This window comes from Sorex araneus, chromosome 1 (genome assembly GCF_027595985.1).
Source record: "Sorex araneus isolate mSorAra2 chromosome 1, mSorAra2.pri, whole genome shotgun sequence".
Lineage (NCBI taxonomy): Eukaryota > Metazoa > Chordata > Mammalia > Eulipotyphla > Soricidae > Sorex > Sorex araneus.
The window spans coordinates 374,724,734-374,750,126 of record NC_073302.1 but is presented as its reverse complement, the minus strand read 5'-3'; the positions used below and the strand labels follow the sequence as shown (position 1 = coordinate 374,750,126).

At 39.1% G+C, this 25,393-nt stretch overlaps 1 protein-coding gene across 3 annotated transcripts in view; it reads right to left on the bottom strand.

Annotated features, from left to right (window-relative positions):
* CRPPA (CDP-L-ribitol pyrophosphorylase A) overlaps positions 1 to 25,393 on the bottom strand; it is a 291,157-nt gene that overhangs the window by 238,794 nt on the left and 26,970 nt on the right. For all 3 annotated transcript variants that reach the window (XM_055137285.1, XM_055137286.1, XM_055137287.1), the window contains exon 3: positions 5,287 to 5,436. In XM_055137285.1, the coding sequence (XP_054993260.1) occupies positions 5,287 to 5,436 (150 nt within the window). The remainder of the gene's footprint in view (positions 1 to 5,286; positions 5,437 to 25,393) is intronic.

Here is a 25,393-nt window from a genome sequence, read left to right as displayed (position 1 = left end):
ATGTGAGGTGATCAAATTAATTTGTTGGGGGAAATTCACAAAACATATGTACTATCAGATCACTTTGTATATTTTAAATCTCAATTTCATTTGTCAATTAGACCTCAATAATAAAATAATACAATATGGGGCTGGAGCAATAGCACAGTGGGTCAGGCAGTTGCCTTGCATGCTGCCAACCCGGGTTCGATTCCCAGCATCCTATATGGCCCCTCGAGCACCGCCAGGATTAATTCCTGAGTGCAGAGACAGGAGCCACCCCTGTGCATCACTGGGTGTGACCCAAAAAGCAAAATAAATTAACTAATAATAATAATAATAATACAATGTGTAGCCCTAAAATTTAACCCTCAAAGAGAATAGTACTCAGATACCTAGTCAATAATGTATCCTCACATCATACACACATTCAATAAAATATTGTTGATCAAATTCCTTGACTACAAGTAAGTTTTCCAAGTTGAAAGATAGTTCAAAATGCCAGAAGTTAATGGAGGGCTTATGTTTTGAAATTACAACTCTCTGAAGTATAAATCTATTTAACTTGGTCAATGAAATTCAGGAAAATAATTTGCATATATGGATTTGCTCTTTTGCCTTGATGCATGACTATTATTTTTCTTTTAGATTTGCTTTTTTTTTAGGGTGGACAGGTGAAAAAGGGAGCATATTTTATCAACATAGAATTATTCCTCGTTTGGTGCTCAGCAGTCACTCCTAGTGGTGCTCAGGGGGCCATACAGTAAATGGAATCAAATCTGGGGCTCTAAAGTATGCAAAGTATGTGTTCCAGCTCTTTAAGCAATCTCTTGGGCCCTACTTTAGCTTTCTATTTTTGTTTATTATTTGGGGGGTGGGGGGTGTGTTATACCTGGTTGTAAGCTCAGGGCTCACTCCTGGCTCAGTGCTCAGGGATCACTACTGGTGGGGTGTGTGGGACCATATGTCATGCTGGAGATCAAATTCATGTCTGCTGTGTGCAAGGCAAATATCATATTATCACTCTGATCCAAACTTTAGCTTTCTTTACATGAACACATGAATGTTTAGTATGTTTTTTCTTAGTTTTCTAAAACAAAATGTGTGTATACATAAATATATAGAAAGAGACCAGATAAATATTTTACACAAATTCTCTTGCATGTCTTTATAAATCAAAACGTCTCCTTTTTTCCCATATGGAACAGTCACTTTAAAATGATGATTCCCACACTTCATGTCAGGATCACATAAAATTGTCTAGGCTCCACTCTGAGTTTCTAACGAAGAAGGTCTTAAGTGAAGAACCATAACCTGCATTTTCACAAGTCCTTAAGCTTGCTGGTGCTGCTCATCTGGGGCCCACACTGGGAGACCATTTACCTCAATGAATTAGAAATTAATGCTATACTACAATAAGAACTACAGAAGATACTATAGAAGATATTGCTGGGGTAAAAGGATGCTCTTGGAGAGAAATGTAAAAAGAATATATGAATGTTCCAGTAGTCTCCAAGCACCAAATGTGTTTAATGAAAGAAAAGAAAGGGAAAAAAAAAAACACAATCCAAAAGAATGAGAGTAGTGAACCTAGCATTTATTCCCTTCTGAGATAAACAGGAGGGACTGGGGGTGAGGGGGAGCCTGTGCATGAAAGGTGTGGAATACTTAATTGAAAGTGTGAGCTGTCTCTGGAATTCAGTTTCTACCTATTTTCCATTGTTTAAAAGTCAATTCAACTCTCCACTGCTGCATGGACATGGCTCCGTAGACCAGCTAAACTACTTTGGGCACCAGCAGCTTCTTGCAGAAATGTCTCTAGACTGTGACCTGAGCCCCAGCCGCCATCTTATGACGACCACAAAAGGGAGGTACAAGCTTGCAGTGATGCAATTTCTGGCAGAAATTTCCCTGGACTTAGTTACTAAAATACAGAAATCCAAAACCGCATGGCCGAGACCTCATATCTCTTCATTGTCAGCAATGGAAAACAAATTATCAAATGCTTCCTTTACAACAGTTCTGACTTTGGGGGAGAGGGGGAACTCCAATCAATAATAGTGAGTTTTTTGTTGAAATATTGAATGTAATCAAAGTAAAGAGAAAAGTAAAGTGAAATTTATCAGCTATACAGGTGGGGAGTGGGGGGCGGAGTGGCGGGGAAGGTATACTGGAGTTCCTGGTGGTGGAATATGTGCACTGGTAAAGGGATGGGTGTTTCAGCATTGTATAAATGAGACTTAAGCCTGAAAGCTTTGTAACTTTCCACATGGTGATTCAATAAAAATTTTTTTTAAAAAAAAGTCAATTCAAAAGTGTCATGCTGATCTTTACAGGGGTGTGGGGTTAGGAGAGTCTTTCACCTGAAGATAAGGGGAGCTGAGGCTATCACCCTTGTCCTGGGTTACTCATTTTTTTTGTGGATGAGGGAATTGGGACTATCAACTCTATAGATAGTATACCTTGAGGCCTTAAAATTTTTTTTTTAATTTGAACACTGTGATTTACATGGTTGTTTGCAATGGGTTTTCATACACATAATGTTCTCAGCTCCAGTTTCCTCACTCCCTGTCTCTATCTTTCACTTCTTATTCCAGATTCCCTTCCACAACCTGTAGCACTGTAGCACTGTAGTCGCACTGTTCATTAATTTGCTCTAGCGGGCATCAGTAACGTCTCCATTGTGAGACTTGTTACTGTTTTTGGCATATCGGATATGTCACGAGAAGCTTGCCAGGCTCTGCCATGCAGGTGAGATACTCTCGGTAGCTTGCCGGGCTCTCCAAGAGGGATAAAGGAATCGAACCTGGGTCGGCCATGTGCAAGGGAAATGCCCTGCCCGCTGTACTATCACTCCAGCAGTAGGTTACAAATAACTTGTAGGTCACAAATAACTACTTGTTATCTGGTACATCCTCTATCCCTTCTACCACCACCACCCCCAAATTGGCGGTTTCCTTTTTAGCATAAATTGTTGTAGTTTGGGTCCCATGATTACAATGGTGATGGATATAGCGGGTGAAATATATACAGAAACTTCACCTCTACAGCATAGGGAGAGCTAAGGTCTATGGAATTTGCCCCTGTGTTCCTTCCAGACCTCCTCTTCTAGCCACCCCACCTGTTTAGTCATTATCTCTTCTATGAGCTGCTCTTTGTATTGGGGCTAGAAAAAAGATTGAGTCTCTCTATGTCTAGATGCCAGTTATCTTTTCAGTGGGGCAAGGATTCTCTGTTTAAAAGTCCGTAGATTATTACATAGTATTTCTTATATTCAACTTCAAATTCCTTCTAAAATATACCTATTGCATATATATTAATTGTTTTGGACTGGAGGTATAGCACAGCAGGTAGGGTGTTTGCTTTGCATGCGGCCAACCTGGATTTGATTCCTCCTTCCCTCTCGGAGAGCCCAGCAAGCTACCGAGAGTATCTCCCCTCACTGCAAAGCCTGGCAAGCTTCCAGTGGCGTATTTGCTATGCCAAAACCAGTAACAACAAGTCTCACAATGGAGACGTTACTGGTGCCCACTCAAGCAAATCGATGGACAACGGGACGACAGTGCTACAGTACTAATATAAATGGCAATACAGTATGAAAACACTTTTTCATTAATTTTAGGAATTAAATTAGATGTAGTCTAACTCGGCAAGACTAAGGCAACTAAATGGCTTAGCTGAATAAGAAACTTAAAGTTTGGGGGTGCTGGGGAGAGAACTCAAGTAGCAGGGGAGATGCCTCACATGTACAAGAACCTGAATTCAATTACTGGCATAAATGACCCCCAGTGCCAGGAGGTGTGTCCCCTATGGAAAAATACCAAATAAAACTCAACTCAAATAGTTTAACATCTGTATAAAAAATAGCTAAATACAGTGAATTCCTGTGTTCTAAATGCATTACTTTAAGAAAACAACACACATGGGTAAATTAAAGGTTTAAATACTTTTTTAAAACTCATGATAGACCATTCTAGTAAAATGTATTCAAGCACACATGATCCCTTTTTTGTTGTTTATTTGTTTAGGGGCCATATCTGGCAGTGTGAGGGGTCTACTCCTAGCTTGGTGTTGAAGATCACTCTTGGTGGTACTGAAGGAACAAACCCAGGCCTCCAGTTAGCATAGCTAATACTTCAATATTCGAAGCCATCTCCCAAGCCCTTTAGATAATCTGATTTTAAAGAGAAAACTGGTTGTCAGGATAACTGACTCACAATTTAATGAATGTGATAACCCCATATCTAAAATGAGAGGCATTCTTTGATTTTTTTTCTTCGAAAATTTTATCTTATTAAAGCACCGTGAATTACAAAGCTATTCAGAGCTGGGTTTATGATATAGAATGTTCCATCACCAATCCTGTCACCAGAGTCAACTTCCCTCCACCAGCATTCCCAGAATAAATGTCAATATTCCTGTTATCCAAATCTCATATTCCAAAAAAGTTCTCCTATTCTGACTAATTATTGTTTGCCTAACATTAGCCAAGCACTGGTTTAGGTACTATAACTTATCACACTCATTCAATGGAAGTAGCTAACAAGTCTAATATCTAACATTTAGTAACTGCCTATTAATAATTAAGCAAATGAATTTCAGTAAAATTTATACAGGTATAGAAATGTTTTTTTAAACAAAGGCAGTCCAGTAAAATCTAAACAGAAAAGAATTTCTTGATACTTTAAAGTGACTTATCTTTAAAATTTTAATTTGAAAACAGCTAAACAGCTCTGCAGAACATTTACATAGCAGGTCTGAGACTTTTGTCTTATAAAGACCTTCTTACCAGGTGGGTCCTTGGCCAGCATCTGGGAAACTGACGCTGAGACTGTTCCCAGGGAACAGTTAACTGATCGTGGTGATTCACTGTGCCTAGACTGTTTTCATAAATAGTTTGGCTTTAAACAGCTGAACATCTGCTTTCCTTCTGGGAATCTGGAATTTTTATATGTGCTACCAAGGATGTGTATCTGATGAACCTCAGTCAGTACCTTGAACACTGAGTTTGTGCTGGACTTCCCACCACATACCCCGTCCAGCATTTTTACTGCTGTTAGGAGGATGTGTTTTTAGTGACATTTGGTATATAACAAAGAGGGAGAACTGCATATGGATTCTACTAGACTCTGCCTGTGTCTCTTTCATTTCTGATCTACGTGGGAATTCATATTACTTGACAGTAATCAATTTTTAACAATAACAAAAACATATGCCAAGTCCAGCAAATTTCACCAAATCTTCAAATGAGGAAGTATTAGGACACCCCAATACAGCAGCTGCCATTCTAAAAGCCATGGCTCTCACCTGCCGATACGCTTCATAGATCACATCAAACAGAAATGCCTGTGGCATTTCACTTGCTCTGTGTCTGGCACGTTCCAGTGAATGGTCCAAAATACCATCTGCAGATGGACTGATGACAGTAGATACAAGAGGTCGAATAGCTCCTGATGCCTGCAGAATAGAAAAGCAAAGACATTTCACATAGAGAACCTTTTAAAATAAAATTCTAAACTTTGTATGTCATTTTGAATGCAGATACCAGTTTTCACTCATCTCAAGAAAATACATGAAAACATTTTAGATCATAATTTATTATTCCACATCAAAACCAGTCTCATCATATTACAGCACTGGTTCCTGGGAAAAATAGTTCCCTTCAACATAGGCTCATTTCAATGATTCCTCAGGCAAGATACTCAATGCAGTTGTCAATTGGTACTGATAAATACTATCTCACTAATATAGTCATCTAAACTTAAAAGAGATCCCTTCATATCATAGTTATTCACTTTATTGTTAATTGAAACTTCTTATAATGTAATATAGGTCATTACTAGACAGCCTTAGTGAAGTTGCATTAAGAAGTTAAGTAACTCTTATATTGACACCAAAACATCCTATCTTCTACATCATTGTTACATAAGAATTACCGCACATGAAACTAATGCATAACCAAAACAAATATAGTCATAAGGAGAACAGCACTGGAGCAAGACAGATTAGAAACTAGTTTATAAAAACCAAGATGCTGGCTGGAAAACAAAGTTGATGTGTGAACCAGGTAAAGAATTTACACACATATCACCATTTTTAGTGTTGCAAGTAGAAACTTACAACCTAGGGATAAGGGTGAAAAATACTAAGGAAATAGTCAAGAATGAAAGAAAGTCACTGATCTCCAAGTGAAAAAAGAAAGGGAGGTAAGAAGCATGTCCAACTCCTATCAAAAGTGTAAAAAAATAAAATAGGCAAGACACAAATACCTAGCACATATATAAATATAGATCTAAGGAAATAATTAAGTTCCTATTGCAAATACTTAGAGGTACTACTGATATTCCTTTCCAGACCATAAAGTGTATATATGTGTGTGTGTGTGTGTGTTTATGTGCTATATATAACATCACTGTATCACTGTATCACTGTCATCCTGCTGATCATTGATTTGCTTGAGCGGGTGCCAGTAACATCTCTACTCATCCTAGCCCTGAGATTTTAGCAGCCTCTACTAACTCAATTTTCCCAGTGGTGCCACATTGGAGGATCTTTCAGGGTAAGGAGAATGAGACCCATCATTGTTACTGTATTTGGCATATCGAATATACCATGGAGAGTTTGTCAGGCTCTGCTGTGCGGGCAGGTTGCTCTAGGTACCTTGCCAGATACTCCAAGGGGGAGAACTAGGGTATAAGAGGTTGTGCAGCCACAAAGGCGGCCACACTTCCAGGAGCTTTGTTTTATAGTCTTTGCTATATATGAGAAGATGAAATATCCAAATATCAGCAAAAGGAGCTCTGCAGACATTCTCCTCAGCAAAACAACGAGTGAAAATTATTTAAAAACCAAATATTTAAAGTCTTTGAAAATTGTCCTAGGGGCATTTAGCAAATTAAGAAATTTTAAAAAACATTACTCAAAAATATCTTCTGCATTTTGGTAAAAATAGGAAGCTTGTGGTACTGGAACCAGGATCTGTTTCTTCCATTAATGCCCAGTGTGATTGGTTTCATTCGAAATAGAAAGAAGGAGGGGGTCTGCAAGGAGAAATAGCTCAACAGTCAGAGCACATTCTTTGCAGGAGGCCTGGATTCAATCCCCAGAACTGTATGGACCCCCAAGCACCCAGCCAAAAAGTAATGTCAAGCACCAATTCAAGAATAGCCCCTGAGGAGCTAGAGCAATAGAACAGAAGGTAGGGCATTTGCCTTGCACACGGCCGACCTGGGTTCGATTCCCAGCATCCCATATGGTCCCCTGAGCACCGCCCAGAGTAATTTCTGAGTGCAAAAGCCAGGAGTAACCCCTGTGCATCGATGGGCATGACCGAAACCTCCCCCCAAAAAAATAGCCCCTGAGAACCAGAGTGTAGCAAAAAAAGCAAAATAAAATTAAAAAAAATAAAAACAGAATAGATATGTATAGAAAGATTGGGCTTTCTGAAGACTAAAGGATAGTACGGCAGGAAAGATGCATGTCTTGTACATAACTAATCTGGATATGAACCCCAGAATCCATGTCATTCCCTGATCCCTGCCAGGAGTAATCCCTGAGCACAGGGCCAGGAGTAAGCCCTGGTCACAGCAAGGTGTGGCTCCAAAACAAACTGGGCTTCCTGACCCCTAGGACCCAAAGAGAAAGCTCTGAGTGTCAGCTTTCCTCTCTCCCTTCATATTACATAAGTGACCGTCAATTGTGTCCAAAAGTTTGGTGATTCCTTTCCTCTACCTGGTCTTCACTGGGTGATCTGCTCAGGCATGACAGGGTATGAACACTGGGGCCTGGTAATCTTTCTTCCAGATCACACATAGGGGCAGAGGTGAAACAAAAAGAGTAAAGTCATCTACTGCCCTCATGCTGCACTCTGCTCAGGTTGTAGGTGTCTCCCCTCCAAGACCCTCGAGGCAAGGCATCAACACCTGGACTTCAAGCAGAGCAGTGAGTTCACACATGGGGTGTGAGGCGGCTCTGGGCCACAGAGCTGTGAAAAACTCCCCAGAGGAATTCTCCTTATCTGGAACAGAGTGAAGTTGAAGCCTAACCACATTCTCCAAAGAAATGGAGATTTTTATTGTACACAATTAAGAATACACTGGTAGCTACATGCAAGCAGAGGCCAACCGGTTTATCAGACAACATGCGGAAAAGCTAAAGAAGACACCTTGAGTCAGAGTAAATACTAGACTCAAAACTGACTTCAACTAAGGATCTAATTAGATTCCCAATTCTAACTGGTCAGATGAAGGAGTTATTTATATCCCAATCACAGTGAAAATAAATAAGCAATTATTAAGAAATAAACAGAGTTTGTCAGAAATAAACAGAGGCTGACAGTATCATAGAGGCTAGGATCCTACCCAAAATTAACATCCCAACACTGCAGCCTCTGAGTACCAATATTTTCCACGTTGGTTTGGAAGTACCAAACCAATGTGAAAAAATTCAATAAGCTCTAACATCCTTTCTAACCTAATAATAATAATAATAATATATTATATTATAATAATATATTATTATAATAATATAATAATATATTATAATAATATAATTTATTATTATTATTATTAAAGGTAGGCATTCAAACTCTATGATTCTTTTTTAAAAGCAGGCAACAGATACCACCTATAAAAGAAGACAGTGCCAAATTTAACAGATAAAGACTTTTAATCAGCTATTATAATTTGCTCAAAAAAATAAAGGAAATTATTGTTAGAAAGTAACACAGGGAATAGTTGTAGCAATTATACATATATATTCAGACAGATATTGTCTTTAAAAATTAAAAATCATAAAGATGTCAAGCATAATAATCAAAGCAATTCTAAAAGAACTCAAAAATGAATTTGAACTAGAGAAAAAAAAGAATTTAAAATTAAAGCAGAGCCAGAGAGATACTACAGCAAGTAGGGCACTTGGTTTGCACAGAGCTGCCCCAAGTGTGATCTTGGATATCCCTTCTGGTCCCCCAATCCTGCCAGGAGTGATCCCTAAATGCAGAATCAGGAGAAAACCCTTAGCACTGCTGGGTATGGCCCCTAAACCAAAAATAAACAAACAAACAAACAAATAAACAAATAACATTAGATAAAGTTCAATCAGCACAAAGAATAAAAAACAGACACAAAAAATGAAGGGAAACTGAAATTTAAGTATGCATAAGTAGTAAATGGAAATGAAAGCAGATAATCTAAGAGTTAATAATTTACTAACCTTCAACTACACTAAGAACATACTAAAAATATTTTTTAAAAGTTATGAAAATAATAACATTTCTACCCATTTTACAGAAATGAAAAAGTAAAAGAAAACTAAATGACTCTACTTCAATGAATCATATAACAGACGAAATGAACAATTTCCTAAAAATACATAAACTACCAAAATTCACTAAAATTTTTTTTAAAAAATCAATGTATCTATAGAAATCCAGGAAATCAGAAATTTTTTTAATTTCTCACAAAGAAAAGCCAGTTCTAGTCACCCCATTATTATTAAAAATTATTTTTAATTAATCCCAAATCCTCACATTATTCCAAAATATTGAGGAGGAAAGAACTTTTCCCATCTCATTCTATAAGACCAGTATTATTACCCTAATACCAAAATCAAACAGAGACATCACAAAAACTAACATTATAAACCAATAACCCTAATGAATATAGATCACTGTATCAGTCATCCCATTGTTCATTGATTTGCTCGAGCGGGCACCAGTAATGTCTCCATTCGTCCCTGTCTCATGCTAGTGTAGCCTGATGGTGTACTGGGGGCTCATTCAGGATTAGGGAAATGAGGACCATCATTGTTACTGTTCTTGGCATCTCGAATATGCCACGAATATGTACTGCAGGCTCTGCAGTACAGGCGGGATACTCTCAGTAGCTTGCCGGACTCTCTGAGAGGGACAGAGGCTTTTGGGGTGGCCTCTAATCGCCTTTACAGTTGTTCCCAGTCTACTGCACATACGCTCTTGGTCGACTGGCATATTGTAATGATCTGCACTCTGACAAACATGCACCTGTATGTGTCTCTGGACAGCACCTGGGACATCTGTGGCCTCAGGTTGATCTTGAGGTTGAATACAGATACAAAAATTATCATCAAAATAGGAATAAACCAAATGTAATATATAAAACATAAAGCATAACATGACCAAGTGGGATTTACCCACACAAATGCAAAATTTATTCAATATAATAAAAATTATTGCAATATACTATAATATACTATATTAATAGAATAAAGGACAAGAAAAAGACAGGAATGTTAGTAGATATAGAAAAAAACTGTCAAAATCCAACAGCCCTTTATGAAAAATAGAAACAAATTAGGAATGGAAGAGATCTTGCTCAACCTGAAAAACCATCTGTGAAAACCCACAGCTACATCATAGTTAATGGCGAAAGAATAAATGTTTTTCCATCATCAGGAAGCAAACAAGAATGTGCACTGTCACCACTCTTATTAACATTGCATTAGAAGTTCTAGTCAAAGAAATAAGGCAAGCATATATATATATATAAGTACACACAAATGCCCAGTTTTTCTTGAAAAGAATGACAAGCTGCTGAATTTTCCCAGGTGGGACCAGCTTACTGTCTGAAAAGTCTTTGGCTGTATCAGAATAGGGGCAGGTAGATCGCCCCATCCCAACGATCACAACCATAAATACCAGTTGCCCACAACCACACTGACATCTTTCTGTAGAGAAATAGCCCAGGTCCACAACTGAACCTCATCAAGCCACCAACAGATTGCTGGGTTAGAAGAAAATAACTGCGGCCGCATGAGCAGCCACCGGCTCCAAAAGGGGCCACGCCCACGTCACCAGAGGCCACGCCCCCATAGATTATGCCACGCCCCCTGCTCAGTAGCCTGGTCTGAGTCCTTGGCTCAGGCACGGAAGGGTCGTCAGGGACATCACACACCTGGGTCGGAAGAGAAAATGGCTGTCGTGCTGGGGAACCTTGTGCCGCCAGCCAGGGCGGCAGTCCAGGGCTGGGGCTCACTAACTTCTCTGGAATGACGTAAAATCTGATTTGTTTTTCATGCTGGAGATAGTACTGTTGTTTTTATTAACTAAAACTACCCATCCATTCACTTGCTAAATGAATTACCTGTAAGTGAAGTTGAGAAGTGAGAAGATGGAGAAATGAGTATATCTAGGGAGTAAAATGAAAAATGATTTCTTATAGGTGCTACTACAATCTTCTGGAGCATATTAAATGGAAAATAAATGTAACTGCCTAACTTTCCAGGAATTTAAAAAATAGAGTTCTTCCTTTTGCTATATCTTCTTTAAAAAAAAAAATTATTTTACAACACCTGTATTCTGGATCTAATTAAATAAATTGTAATCCGTTCTTCAATTATTTTTTGTCAAAAAGATTGGTAGTATTCTGTTATAAAAATGTGAAATATCTGAAATCCCACAATTGGTAATGATTAGCTTTAAAGATGTGATTCTGTAAACATTTACTAAGGAATCTTTCAATAAATATAACTCAGCTAACTGAAATTGTAATTATATAGTCAGAGGGTTTCTGTTGTACATTGTCATAATTAGCTTGAATACAGATGCCTAAGGGAGAATGCGTGTTAGTACCTGCTGTGTGGATTGAAGATAAGTATTGTTCAATTTTTCTCTTAAAGGTAAATAGTAGAGGCGGAGTTCATTATTACACTTTGCATGATTTGTATCTACAGTGATTTCCATGCATTGACATGTGGAAATACTTTGATAGATTAGTCTGAGAGGCAAGTAACAACTGTGGTGCTGAGCTGTTAAGCTTCCATTCAGGGCTGATTAGGCTAATTCCCAAGGAGACAGTGTATATGATAAGTTGGGAATTATACTTCATCTGCTAAGCTTTCCAGATAGCTGTATTTTGGAGACAACTAACCAACTTTGTTCATACTTGTGTCACATTTGGATGTCTTTGGATTTCAGAGACCATAAAATCGAGACTTCATTGCATGTTTGTTTCTGAACAAACGTCTCATACCATGGAAACAGCTATGGAGTACATGCTCATTAGCATTACTCCAAATCTTCTATTTTTTTTTCTGCTTGGAGATCTGGCTCCTTTCATTTGCCATAATGTTTTAGCATGTAAATTACATTGTTTGATTGTTAATTATTTAACTATGGATATGCCACATTGTATTTTTCTTCTATTTCCATGTAAACTAGCTTGCTGGATGAGTGGTAGAGAAAAATGGGTTAGCAAGGAAGTTTTTTGTATTTGTGACTCTTTTTAGGGGCATATTATTTAGTAAGACTCTAGAAACTGGCAGTCACCTTGTGTTTTCAATTGTTTTTATATTTACTACTACTTTTCAGTGAATATTCTGGCATTCATAGGCAAGAAATTACAATTGTTTTGAAAATATCATTCTTGATATAATGGCATTTCAAATGTATGCATTTACTTTTGGTAGTCAAAATGAACCCATAAGAATGCACTTTAGAAATTTTCTTCAAAAAAATATTAAATGCACATTGAGAACTTGAGTATCTCTACAGTCTACCAAGTTGTATGATATATAGAATATCCCGAGTCTATTTCAAATCCTGATCTTATTCTTCTGTAGGTAAACATGCTGAACTTTAATGTTCTCTTACTTCTCAGGTTTATATCATGTCCTCTTAAATAATATTTGTCATATTTTTATGATTCTTACCATTTATATTTACATTGAGAGATGTATATGTTAATCTGTTTGAATGATTTGCATCATATTAGTTGCATATGTTTTTGCTTTTTATAGGGAAACACACTCTGTGAATCTGCAACTTCAGTTCATTTATGATCACTGCCTTACATTTCAAAATTCATATATTTAGAGTAGATGGACATGTGTTTTCTTTAGTTTTGACTGACATAAACATTGCTGGCATAGATATAGTATAACATGTTTTCGGTGCACATACATATGATGCTTTTTAGAGTCAAGATATATTTAGGCTATCAGATTTAACAGATGATGCTCAGCTATTTTCTAAACTTGTTTCAAATTATAGTTTCATTTATAGTATCTAACAAAAGTTTGAGTAGTCGTATATATTTACTATCACTCGATTTTTAGACTTACTATGTTTTCTTAAATCCAGTTTATGAGAAATGTTTTTTCATTGTGCTCTAGACTAGCATTTTATCATATGTTGGACATTTTTCCAGATATTTGTGAATTTTTTGTTCTTGTTGAATCATCCCTGTAAGTACTTGCTCCTTTATTTCATTCTTAAACACTGATTTTGAAAGATGAGATCTGAAAGTAGACTATGGACTGAACATGAAGGCCACTCAATATCTCTATTGCAAATTACAACACCCAAAAGGAGCGAGAACAAAAGGGAATGCCCTGCCGCACAGGCAGGGTGGGGTGTTGGGGAATAGGGTGAGAGTAGTGAGAGGGATACTGGGATCACTGGTGGAGGAGAATGGGCACTGGTGTAGGGATGGTAAACAATCACTGTATGACTGAAATGCAAACACAAAAGTTCATAAGTTTGTAACTGTACCTCACAGTGATTCACTAACAAAAAATAGATAATAAAAATAAGTTAGTGAATAACCATTCATCAATTGCCCCAGGCAATGAAAGCATTATTTTAAAAGCTTACAATTTCCAACTAGACCAGAACTCCCTGTTTTCTTAGAAACAAATTTATTTCATTGGATCTAAGACTTACTGCCAATTAAGTTTTAATGGCAAGACCAAAAACAATGAATGATGCGGGATACAACAGAAATAAAGCTTATTATTTTGCTCCAACCTAGGATTAAACTCTGACCTTCAGAGATAGTTTATCATGATCAAAGCTAAGGATGGCAGCTCTCAGGACTCTGGACAGCCGATGGGGTCATCAAATTTCTGCATGAGTGAGTGTGGGTGCCCCTTGGGTATTCTGTCTCAGGAAGAGCACCATTAAACGAAACCAGCTGGGAGCCAACCATGGAGCACCATCCTAGAGTGGGACTTGTGGGATGTTGGCAGTGTAACTGTCAGCTCTTGGACCAAGGGGCAGCAGCAGAGTTTTAATGTGTCTAAATAGGGCTCTTCAGGAGCAACTTGGCACCACCGCTGGATCGCAGGTCACTAAGTTGAGGAGGCACCCAAGGTACCCACCCTGGAGTCCTGACAGTTTGGCACCGAAGGGGTGGCCCTGCCACCATTTATTTGCCAGACCAGCCTGCTTTACCTGCACCATATTATGGACGAAAACCTCCCTGAGTACCAACTGTCTGAAGATCCCTGGTCAGGTTCCCCTAGACTGGTAGTGACTGTTCACCCAGAGCATCCAAGCTGTGAATGGTAGTAGCCCTGGCCCCAGTCCTGTTTCCTGCCAGGGCCACTGCTGCCATTGCCACTGGAGCCTGGGGCAGCGGGGGGGGGGGGGGGGGGGAGGGGAGGGGAAGCATCACCAGCAGACTGGTGGATGGAGTGCATCCATAGCCTGATGGTGCCTTCAGGCTTCCAGATACCCTCAAATCACCACTGTGACTCTGGCCAGACTCCAAAAACTCAGGACCAAGTTTCCCAAGAAATTAAACCACCCAAAGTTAGGTATGTGGGAGCCATGCACACAAAACATCTCCATCTCAGTCATACAAATGCATTTATCGACCTTGCTTCAGAGACCCATAAATAAATCTGGAAAGAGATCAAAAGCAGCAGTGAATCGCTGGGACAGGTTAGACCAGTGCCCGCCAAAGCACAGCCCCCAGCAGCTGCTCACTCCCACAGTCCAAAATTGCGACCACGGTCCCGGCTGGACTCCAGCATCTCAGGACAGACCTCACTGACACATGAACCTGCTGAAAATTCAGGTATGAGGGTTTTTGAAACTGAAATCTCCCAGTTTCCTCAGAGTTGGGACAGGCTACCTCCCCCCACCTTTTAGATTCCTGGAAGCACCAGCAGTCACCATGTAAACCAACTCCAGTGCCACCATATAAGCTCTTCTACGAGCCTCGCTTCAGGCATAAATACATCTTGAAAGAGATTGAAAGTCACAGTTTTAATTTCAGCCCGTGCAAGGCTGAAAAGACCAGGATACATCAGTTGGGGGACAGGTTAGCCTAGTGCCCGCCCATACAGAGAACCTGGCAGCCGTTTGCTCTTACAATCCAAAATCACCACCAGGCCCCCAGCCAGACTCAGTCCCAGGATGGATCTCACCAAGACAGCCTGTTGAAAATTCGTGTGTGGGAATTTTGTGACTGAAATCTCCAGGCTTACTCAGGGTCAGGATGTTCTATCTCCCCCAACCTCCCTGTACTTTGAGAAGCTCCAAAAGTCACATCCACTCCCCAAAGCCACCACCCAGTTAAAAAAACTTACTTCAGCAGCACCTTCCCAATAAAAATACTGAACATCCTGAATAAACACGATGACCTCTTAGTACATATAATGCAATACATGATGTACAAAAGGGAAGAGAGAGAGAGAGAGAGAGAGAGAGAGAGAGAGAGAGAAGGTGCCTGCTATAGAGGGGGGTGGGAGGGGGATGATAGCAGGTAGTGGCAGTGGCAGTGAAACTTGAAACATTGGTGGTGGGAAATGTACACTGGTGGAGGGATGGATGTAGGAATGTTGTATGACTGAAACCCAATCATGAGCAGCTTTGTGATGGTCTATCTCATAGTGATTCAATTAAAATATATATAATAAATATATATAATAAAATTATTTTCAAAATGGAAAACAAAATGCCAAGGATATAAAGTTACCAAACTGGAAGATAAAAGGCGGTATTTTTTCCTAATTCATACTATCTTTAATAAAATTTAGGAGGCCAATGCCTTATCCATTAGGCAACTGGGATCTTTAATAAAATTTATAAAGTGCTATTAATATTATCAGAAATAGTCAAGTTGCAGAATACAAAAAGATTGGTCACACAGACACACAAACACAAAAAACTCATGTCAAGGTTATTATGTAAATGTCCCTGTTTGGGACATTTGGTGCCACCAACAGATCAATGTGTACCTGTGGGGCAAGTGCATCAGCAGCCTGATGGTCCCTTCAGACATTCTGACGCCCAAAAATTGCCGCTGTGCCTTTGGCCAGACTCCAACAATTGGGACCAAGTGTAAAAAGAAATTAAATGGCCAAAAGAAATAAATGGCCAAAAGAAATAAATGGCCAAAAGGTATGTGGGAGCCATGCCCACAAACCACCTCTGGCTCAGCTGTACAAGTTCATTTACTGGTCTTATTTCAGAGACCCATAGATAAATCTCTAAAGAGATCAAAAGCCACAGTTAATCTCGGACCCACACATGGATGAACAGACTGGAGTAAATCGGAGGGGGACAGGTTGGCCTGTGCCCGCCCAAGCAGAGCCCCCAGCAGCCACCTGCTTCCACAATCCAAAATTGCCTCCATATCCCTGGCCTGTCTCCACCGTCTCAGGATGGACCTCACCAAGTTATAATCTGCTGAAAAATTTGGTATGCGGGTTTTGTGACTGAAATGTCCAGGCTTTCTTGGGGTCGAGATGGGCTACCTCCTCCCACCCCCCTGTACTTTCAGAAGCCTCAGCAGTCACATCCACATCCCAAAGCTGCCAACCAATTAAAAAGCTACTCCAGCCTTATAGTCCTGCTAAAAATACTGAATGCCCTGAACAAACACCATGACCTCTTAGCACCTGTATTGCAAATCACAATCTATAAAAGGAAGAGGAGGAGGAGGAGGAGGAGGAGGAGGAGGAGGAGGAGGAGGAGGAGGAGGAGGAGGAGAGAGAGAGAGAGAGAAAGCAAGAAGGAAAGTGCACCCCAAAGATGGAAGCTGGGGGTACGATACAGGGTGGGGAGTTGGGGGATGGTGGTGGGGAACAGGGGACATTGGTGGCGGGAGGTGTGCACTGGTAGAGGGATAGGTGCTGGATCATAGTATGACTGAAAGCCGTTTATGAACAGCTTTAAAATGATCTATTTCAAAGATATTTTGGGGAGTCTCAGCAGCTAGCTTGAGACTTTGACCAAATCCCTGCCCCTGGAAACAAGAGCCAGCCCTGTTTACAAAAACCAGGGGCTCGCTGCAGCACTGCCCACACGCAGGCACCCTGGTTGAGGATGAGGGATGTGACTGTGACTACCTACCCGTACTGATAACGTGGCCCTAAGCAGAATATGCAAATCATTAGCTGACATCTGTTCTGAGCTGATGGATGAATGCGCCATACATGAGAATCCCATCCTGAATATATGTATAAAAACCCCTGTGTAAGGGCCAATAAATGGAGAACTGCTCGACCACCAGACTCCCCTGCTCTGCTCTGAGACGTTCTTTCTCAGGGGTGGCGTGGCAGGAATCCCATGGTGAGCACAGGGCCTGGGCAGAGGCTTCTCCCCTACCCACTCCCTCCCCTTTAGGGAGTAAGTCCAGCAACTTGGGGAGATCATACTCCAGTTTGCTGGGTCGTCTGGCCAGGACCCCGACAGATATGTAATGTGAGCTAGAGTGATAACACAGCGGGTAGGGCATTTGCCTTACATGCGGCCGACCCAGGTTTGATTCCTCCGACTCTCTCGGAAAGCCTGGCAAGCTACCAAGAATATCTCGACCACACAGCAGAGCCTGGCAAGCTATCTGTGGCGCATTCGATATGCCAAAAATAGTAACAACAAGTTTCACAATGGAGACGTTACTAGTGCCTACTTGAGCAAATCGATGAGCTACGGGATAACAGTGACAGTGATAGTGAATGTGGAGTTCATATCCAGCTCAATCCGCTTAATCAAAGGCTAAATAAATAGCAGTACTCCAACATCAAAAAAAAAAAATGTTCCTGGGGCTGGAGCAATAGCACAGTGGGTAGAGCGTTTGCCTTGCATGCAGCCGACCCACGTTCGATTCCCAGTATCCCATATGGTTCCTCGAGCACTGCCAGGACTAATTCCTGAGTGCATGAGCCAGGACTAACCCCTGTGTATCGCTGGGTGTGACCCAAAAGAAAGCAAAATAAAAAAATGTTCCTACTTGCCTTCAGAAGATGTCAAAGATTTTCCAACTAAAACCTAATTTTAAATATTTGATAAAGAAATATATTGATTTCTACAAACTTTTGCCTTTATGCATTTGTTACTTTCTACCACTACTAAAATCTATTAATAAAATTATCTGGACTTTTTTTTAATTAAATCACAGTGATATACACATTTACAAAGTTGTTTATGATTGGATTTCAGTCACATAATGTTCCAATACCTGTACCTTCATCAGTGTACTTTTCCCACCACCAACATCCTAGTTTCCATCCCACCCACCCCACCCAACACTATGGCAGGCACTTTTCTTTTCCTCCCTCTCTCTCTCTCACACACACACTCTCTATCTATCTATCTATCTATCTATCTATCTATCTATCTATCTATCTATCTATCTATCTATCTATCTCTCCATCCCTCCCTCTCTCTCTCTCTCCCTCCCTCTCTCTCTCTCCCTCCCTCTCTCTCTCTCTGTTTTTCTCTCTCTCCCTCCCTGTCTCTCTTTCCCTTTTTCCTTCTGGGCCGTAAGGTTTGCAGTACAGATCATGAAAGGTTATCAGGTATATCCCTTTATACTTCAACACTCAGTTTCTGTCGAAAATAATCATTCTCAACTATTATAGTCCTGTTGGTCCCTTCTCTATCTTAACTGCCCTTCGCCCCACACACACTGTTGTGGCAAGCTTCCAACCATTGACCAGTCCTCCTGAACCCTGTTTACCCTGGCTTTGGATATTTGTCTCATATATATATATATATATATATATACATATATATATATATATATGAGATGCACTGTAGCACTGTCTTCCCATTTTTCATCGATTTGCTCGAGCGGGCACCAGTAAAGTCTCCATTGTGAGACTTGTTGTTACTGTTTTTGGCATATCAAATTCATCACAGGTAGCTTGCCAGGCTCTGCTCTGCAGGCGGGATACTCTTGGTAGTTTGCTGGGCTCTCTGAGAGAGACAGACGAATTGAACACAGGTCAGCCATGTGCAAGGCAAACACCCTACCTGCTGTGCTATCACTCCAGTCCTCGCACAAATAAATGCAGTCATTTTACACCTTTCCTTCTCCTTGATACTTTCCATGTCCATCCATTTATAGGCAAATTTCATTATTTCATTCTTCCTAATGGCTGCATAATATTCCATTGGGTATATGTACCATAGTACATATACAGAATTTATACAGTCATCTGTTCTCAGGTACTCAAGTTGTTTCCAGATTCTGGCTATTGTGAAGAGTGCTGCAGTGACCATTAAAGTGCATATGACATTTCTGCTGTGTATTATGGGCACCCAGGAAATATTCCTAGAAGTGATATTGCAGGATCAAATGGGAGCTCAATTTCTAGTTGTTTAAGGAATGTCTATATTGTTTTCCAAAAAGGCTGGACAAGTTGGCATTCCCACTAACAATGAAGCAGAGTCTCCTTCTTCCCATATCCACACCAACTCTGGTTGCTCTTGTTCTTTTGGATGTGTGCCAGTCTCTGTGTGTGTAAGATGATACCTCATTGTTGTTTTGATTTGCATCTCCCTGATGATTAGTGATTTAGAGCATTTTTTTGTGTGCATTTTGGCCATTTGAATTTCTTCTTTGAGGAAGTTTCTGTTCATTTTCTCTCCCCACTTTTTAAAGGGATTGGATGTTTTTTTTCTTGTAAACTTCTACCAGTGCTTATATAATTTTAACCCTTTATCAGATGAATTTGGGTAAATAATTTTTCCCATTCCATGAGCTGTCTTTGTATTTTGGTCACTGCTTCTTTTAAGGTGCAGAAGTTTTTTAGGTTTATGTAGCCCCATTTGATTCCACTTGCTTGATCAGCAGTGTTTCATCTTTGAAGATGCCTTTAGCTTCAATGTCATGGAGGGTTTTGCCTACATTTTCATCCTTGTACCTGATGGATTCTATCTGCACCATTTTTCCAAGTAACATTATACCAAATTTAATTAATAAAAATACAAAAACAATCCTTTTTGTTAAACAGGATAAATTCTAAAATATGCTATTTTTATTATGATCAATAATGGCCTTTCTCTAAGTGTATTATAACTCACATCAGAAATTCTCACACTCAGTGAGGGGATAAACAAGGATACTAATCATCCTGAAAAATATGCAAGTAGGCACTTAAAGCAAAGAATTATTTTGTTCCAAAGAATCAACCATGCCAAGGTTGAAAAACCCTATGCCACAAAAATATTCAAATATAGAAAAATTTAAATAATTTAAGGTGTGGGGTCTACTCTCAGATGAAAAGAAAAACTATCATAAATATTAAACAACAAAGTATAAAGATACTTGCTTTGGGGCTGGAGCAATAGTACAGTGGTAGGGTGTTTGCCTTGCACGGGGCTAACCCGGGTTCGATTCCCAGCATCCCATATGGTCCCCCAAGCACTGCCAGGAGTAATTCCTGAGCGTATGAGCCAGGAGTAACCCCTGTGCATCGCCAGGTGTGACCCAAAAAAGCAAAAAAAAAAGTATACTTGCTTTGTTTTATGAAATAAGCAATAAGATACACTATGAACCAATAATCAAATAGTTCCAAACATTGAAAACTCTTAAATTAGATAGCAAGCAAGTTGATTTCTATACTGGTTCTTATACTTGGAGAGATGTGGGGTGGAAGAAGCAGAAACAGGGATTTCAAGAGAACACATAAGAAGATCTAATGTCAGAGAAAGGGAAGGGCAAATACCAAAAGTATGCAAAGTTCATGTCTTATTACCTCATAGCTCACACATCATCCAATCAGTCAGGTCCAGTCAATCCAGTTCTCTGCACATTTTAACAAGCTCTACACTCTTCTCTTTTTCAACTGGATTAGACAAGCCCTCACCATCACTCAGCTGGATCATTACTGTAGCTCTCAAACTCATTTCAATACCCTCAAACTCTCCCTGTAATCCATCTACCAAACCAGAGAAACAGTCATCTTCCAGCAATTCAAGACTAAACATGTTACTCCCTTCTGAAAAATCAATGACTCCCTCTTACCTGCAGGATAAAATTCAAGGAAAGAGATCAGGAGGGATTATCCCACAGATTCTTAAAAGGGCATATGTAAGTGATTCTGCTCAGTTGGGAGTTATAAATAAAAGATCTTGAATTCGGGAGAAAGGAATCTGTGTCTGCGGTGAGATTTGGTAGATAATGTGACAATGGAAGTTTAAATGCATTGTGCAAAGCAAAGCAAGTCTAGAGTCATATGCTACCTTATTCCATTCATATGATATTCTAGAGAAAACAAAATGTAGGGGAAAACAACTCAAAGGTTTCTGGGGGTTAGGAGAGTCCAAAGGGCAGGAGGAAATTCCTTGATGAGTTATAATAAAATAAGTTCATGTTCTACCCATGGTGTTGATTATAAATATCAAATATGTACAAAAATTTAAACTATATGCCCTCTATGAAACAGCAGAACTTGTGGGTAGGGGGTGGAAAAGAAATTAACAACAGAAAATTAATAACAAATTAATAACTGAAAAGAAATGAACAACAGACTAGAAGACTATGGGATGAGTTCAAGAGGAAAAGCACTAGTACAGAGGGTCGGGTTCTTGCCTTGCACACAGCCAACCTGGATTTGATCCCCGGCATCCCATATGGCCCCACAGCATCACAAGGAGTAATTGTTGAGTGCAGAGTCATGAGTTATCCCTGAGTATCACTGAGTGTGGCTCAAAAACAACAGCAATAAAAAACAGGACAGCAAGTTCAATGAAGAACAGCTATAGAAATCACGAATAAGAATTTCCTAAAGTTGGGCTGGAGTGATAGCACAGCAGGTAGGGTGTTTGCCTTTTAAGTAGCCAACCTGGCTTCAATCCCTGCATCCCATATGGTCCCTCAAGCACCGTCAGGAGTAATTCCTGAGTGCAGAGCCAAGAATAAGCCCTGAGAATCACTGGGTGTGACCCAAAAGAAAAAAAGAAAAAAAAGTTTCCCAAAGTTTAAGGGTACAAGCACCAAAATTTAGGAAGCCTGAGGGTCCCAGTGCAAATATGTAGTACTCAGAATGACAAAAGTCAAAGACAAAGACAGAATGTTAAAGGAAGAAAGATCAAAAAATGAATTATATACAAAAGAAACCCTATAAGATTCACAGCACATCTATTAAATGAGAGTCTAGTATTTCAATGAAATGAACACCTCATCAAGAATACTCTATGTAGCTAGATTATTGCTCATATTTGAAGGAAATTTACTTAATAAACTGAATTAATTTATAATTTTGTGAAATTTCAGTAGGTTAGCTCCATTCTTATATATGTGTAGGTGTCATCACCTCCACAATTTAAAAAAAAGTCTCTCCCACATATATGAAATAAAAAGGAAAATATAGTAAAGGGGACAACAAATGGTTAAAGATATCAGAACTAAAGGTTTTGTCTACAGATCTTAACTTCCATTAGAGGCTTGGAGGGGTCTTTGGGAATATCACTGGAGGAAGAGGACTCTCTAGTGATGGGTATGTATTGGAATTACGTGTGTAAGAAAAAAGTATATTTAACAATATTACAATTCACAGCACCTCAATAAAAATGGTTAAAATGTCCCAGAGTGATAATACCAGAGTGGATAGGGCACTTATCTTGCATGCAGTCGACCTGGCTTTGGTCCCCAGCATTCCATATGGTCCCCTGAGCCCTTGTGGAATGATTCCTGATTACAGAGCCAGGAATAACCCCTGAGCATTGCTGTGTATTACTCAAAAACAATTTTTTAAAAAATAGTTAATAAAGAAAAGAAGATGTAGCATATCAGAATGGAATATCATTTAGCCATTAAAATAAGAGACAAAATTCTGCAATTTGCAACAACATGGATTGATCTACAGGACATGTTTAGTGAAGCAAGTCAGAAAAGGAAAGATAACTACTGTATGATTTCATTCATATATGGTATACAAAGAAAACAAACACATGAGGTAATTTTTTAATGAGCTTTTCAACCATACTCCTAATTACTGGTTACCATCAGAGAAGGAAAAGGGATAGGTAAGTAGACAAAAACATATGTTGGATGAAAGAAGTGGATGTTTTTTGATAAAATTAATGTGGCTTACGTACATTGGAATTCAATGATACGCAACTAAAACCCGTATAATATAATGTTACTTGACTATTTTAAATACTTTTTTTAAAAGTTTGACTCAAAAATTAAACACTCAGCATTAAAAATTTAAAAGCCAGAAGCAAAGAAATTAATATGGCAGAGATCTTTGGGTTAATAAGAGAATTTAAGTTTCAAGAAACAAAAAGAAACTAAGATTTTGAGCCTGTGCTATTAGCTAAAACTGTAGCTATCACACAAAAACCTATCAGAATTTATATTCTCATTAAACAGCCCACTTGATAAAATCTATTCATCAATGAGGGAAGAAAGTAAGCGATATTGTCAATCATGACTCAGGATCAGAGAGGCAGAGGGATCTCCTCTGAGAATCCTTAATTTTCTAAACTTTTGGAGTTTGATTTAACATTATAATAACATCTACAAACCTCAAGTTAATAGCTGACTAGGGTAGTTCCAAGCTATTAAATCTTTTTGGAATACCATAAAAACATAAATCTTAAATCTGTTTCAGGAACATTCCCTTATCTCACACCCAAAGGACTCCTTTAGCTATTGTCCTGACGAATGTGGTCTTACAATCCTAATTATAAAATGAAAAATAAAGTAAGTCAATGAGCAAAAAATTGACAAAAATGAAGAACTAGAGAATTATAGTACTAAAAAGTGACTATTTTCTACAAAGCTTCACTCTCATTCCGTTACTCATCGATTTGCTTGAGCAGGCACCAGTAACATCTCCATTGTGAGACTTGCTGTTACTGTTTTTGGTATATCGATTATGTCATGGGTAGCTTGCCAGGCTCTGCCGTGAGGGCGAGATACTTTCAGTAGCTTGCTGGGCTCTCTGAGAGGGGTGGAGGAATCGAACCCGGTCAGCTGGGTGCAAGGCAAACGCCCTACGCACTGTGCTATCGCTCCAGCCCACAAAGCTTAAAAGGTCATAAAATATTAAACCAAAATCATCAAAGGACATGAATCCATAGAGAAAAAGACTAAACAGGATTCTAATCGAAAGTAAATAATTCAAAAATTGTCAACCCATACATGAGATAAGAGCTAAAAAAATTAATGAAATGGGAAAACAGAATTACAACAGAGGTACAAAAAGATGGAAAATATTAACAAATGATAAGGCATACAAAAATATTTCCAAGATCCACTAAGCATACAGTCATCAATAGAAAAGTGGGTAAAGCTACAGAGTAGAAAACTTGATTGAATGGTATGATCTCCCTAACTGGACACAAAATCGGAGTTTACTTTGAAAATGGTTGACATTCACCAAATGGCAATTTCTCTAATGCCATATTCACTGAGAAAAGCATGTTTATAACCCAAAGTTGTTTCAAAAATGACATAGCAGAAAACATATATTAAACCTCAAAGTTGTTTTAAAATGACTCAACAAAAAGAACAGATTTACAAAAGAAAAAAAGACATTAAAACTTAGAGAAAAGCTATTTACGGCTTTTCAGACACCAAAATGGGCCTCACCAAGATCACCTCACAAAAAAAGTAGGCCCCACACAAGAGATGAGTATTTACTGATGTCACTGCTGCCAGCTGCCAGCAATTCTCAGCCCTCTCATTAGTCAGCTTCACTGCTGCTGGATACCAAAGCCTTGCATCTCTTTAGAGTGTTTAACAAACACTTTAAACTTTTAATTGATTGTTATTTTACTTATGAATGTAGTGTTAATTTTTTGTGCACTACATCACTGCATTTCCTAATAGCCTGCAATTAACATCGGTTCTGTCTGAACTATGTCTCTCCTTCCTTCCATAAAAAGCCTGCATCTTGTCTAAGTAGCTGCAAACTGATGCTTTTGCCTCTGGAAAAATATGGACAATTACTATGCTTACTTTAAGCATTTCTTGTTTGAAGTGTTTCAGTAAAGCTGACAATATGGAAAGACAAAAATCTTCACTGTCATGGTTCCTAATGACCACAACATTAAGCATATCATTCAAGGCAGGGGAAGCATATCATTAAAGACATTCATGAAAAATAAGTAACAGGACTAAAACAAGGCAAAAAAATGTCTGGAGTTGATTAAAAAATGATTCATAAAATTTGAAACCGGACCAAGATCAATATCAGAAAACTTGTCTATGCAAGGACAAGCCTGATCCTTCTCCTAAAGCCTAAAGAACACTTATCCTCAGAGGAGGACGGGGATAGGACGGTAGAGAAGGATGCCCAGTAAATCATACCAGATCCAAAATGCAACAAAGCACAGAAGTGACCAGAGGATTTTAGTGTCCCCAGAGGAAGTCCCCAGCAGCAACCAGCAAACAGTTCATGGGAAGTT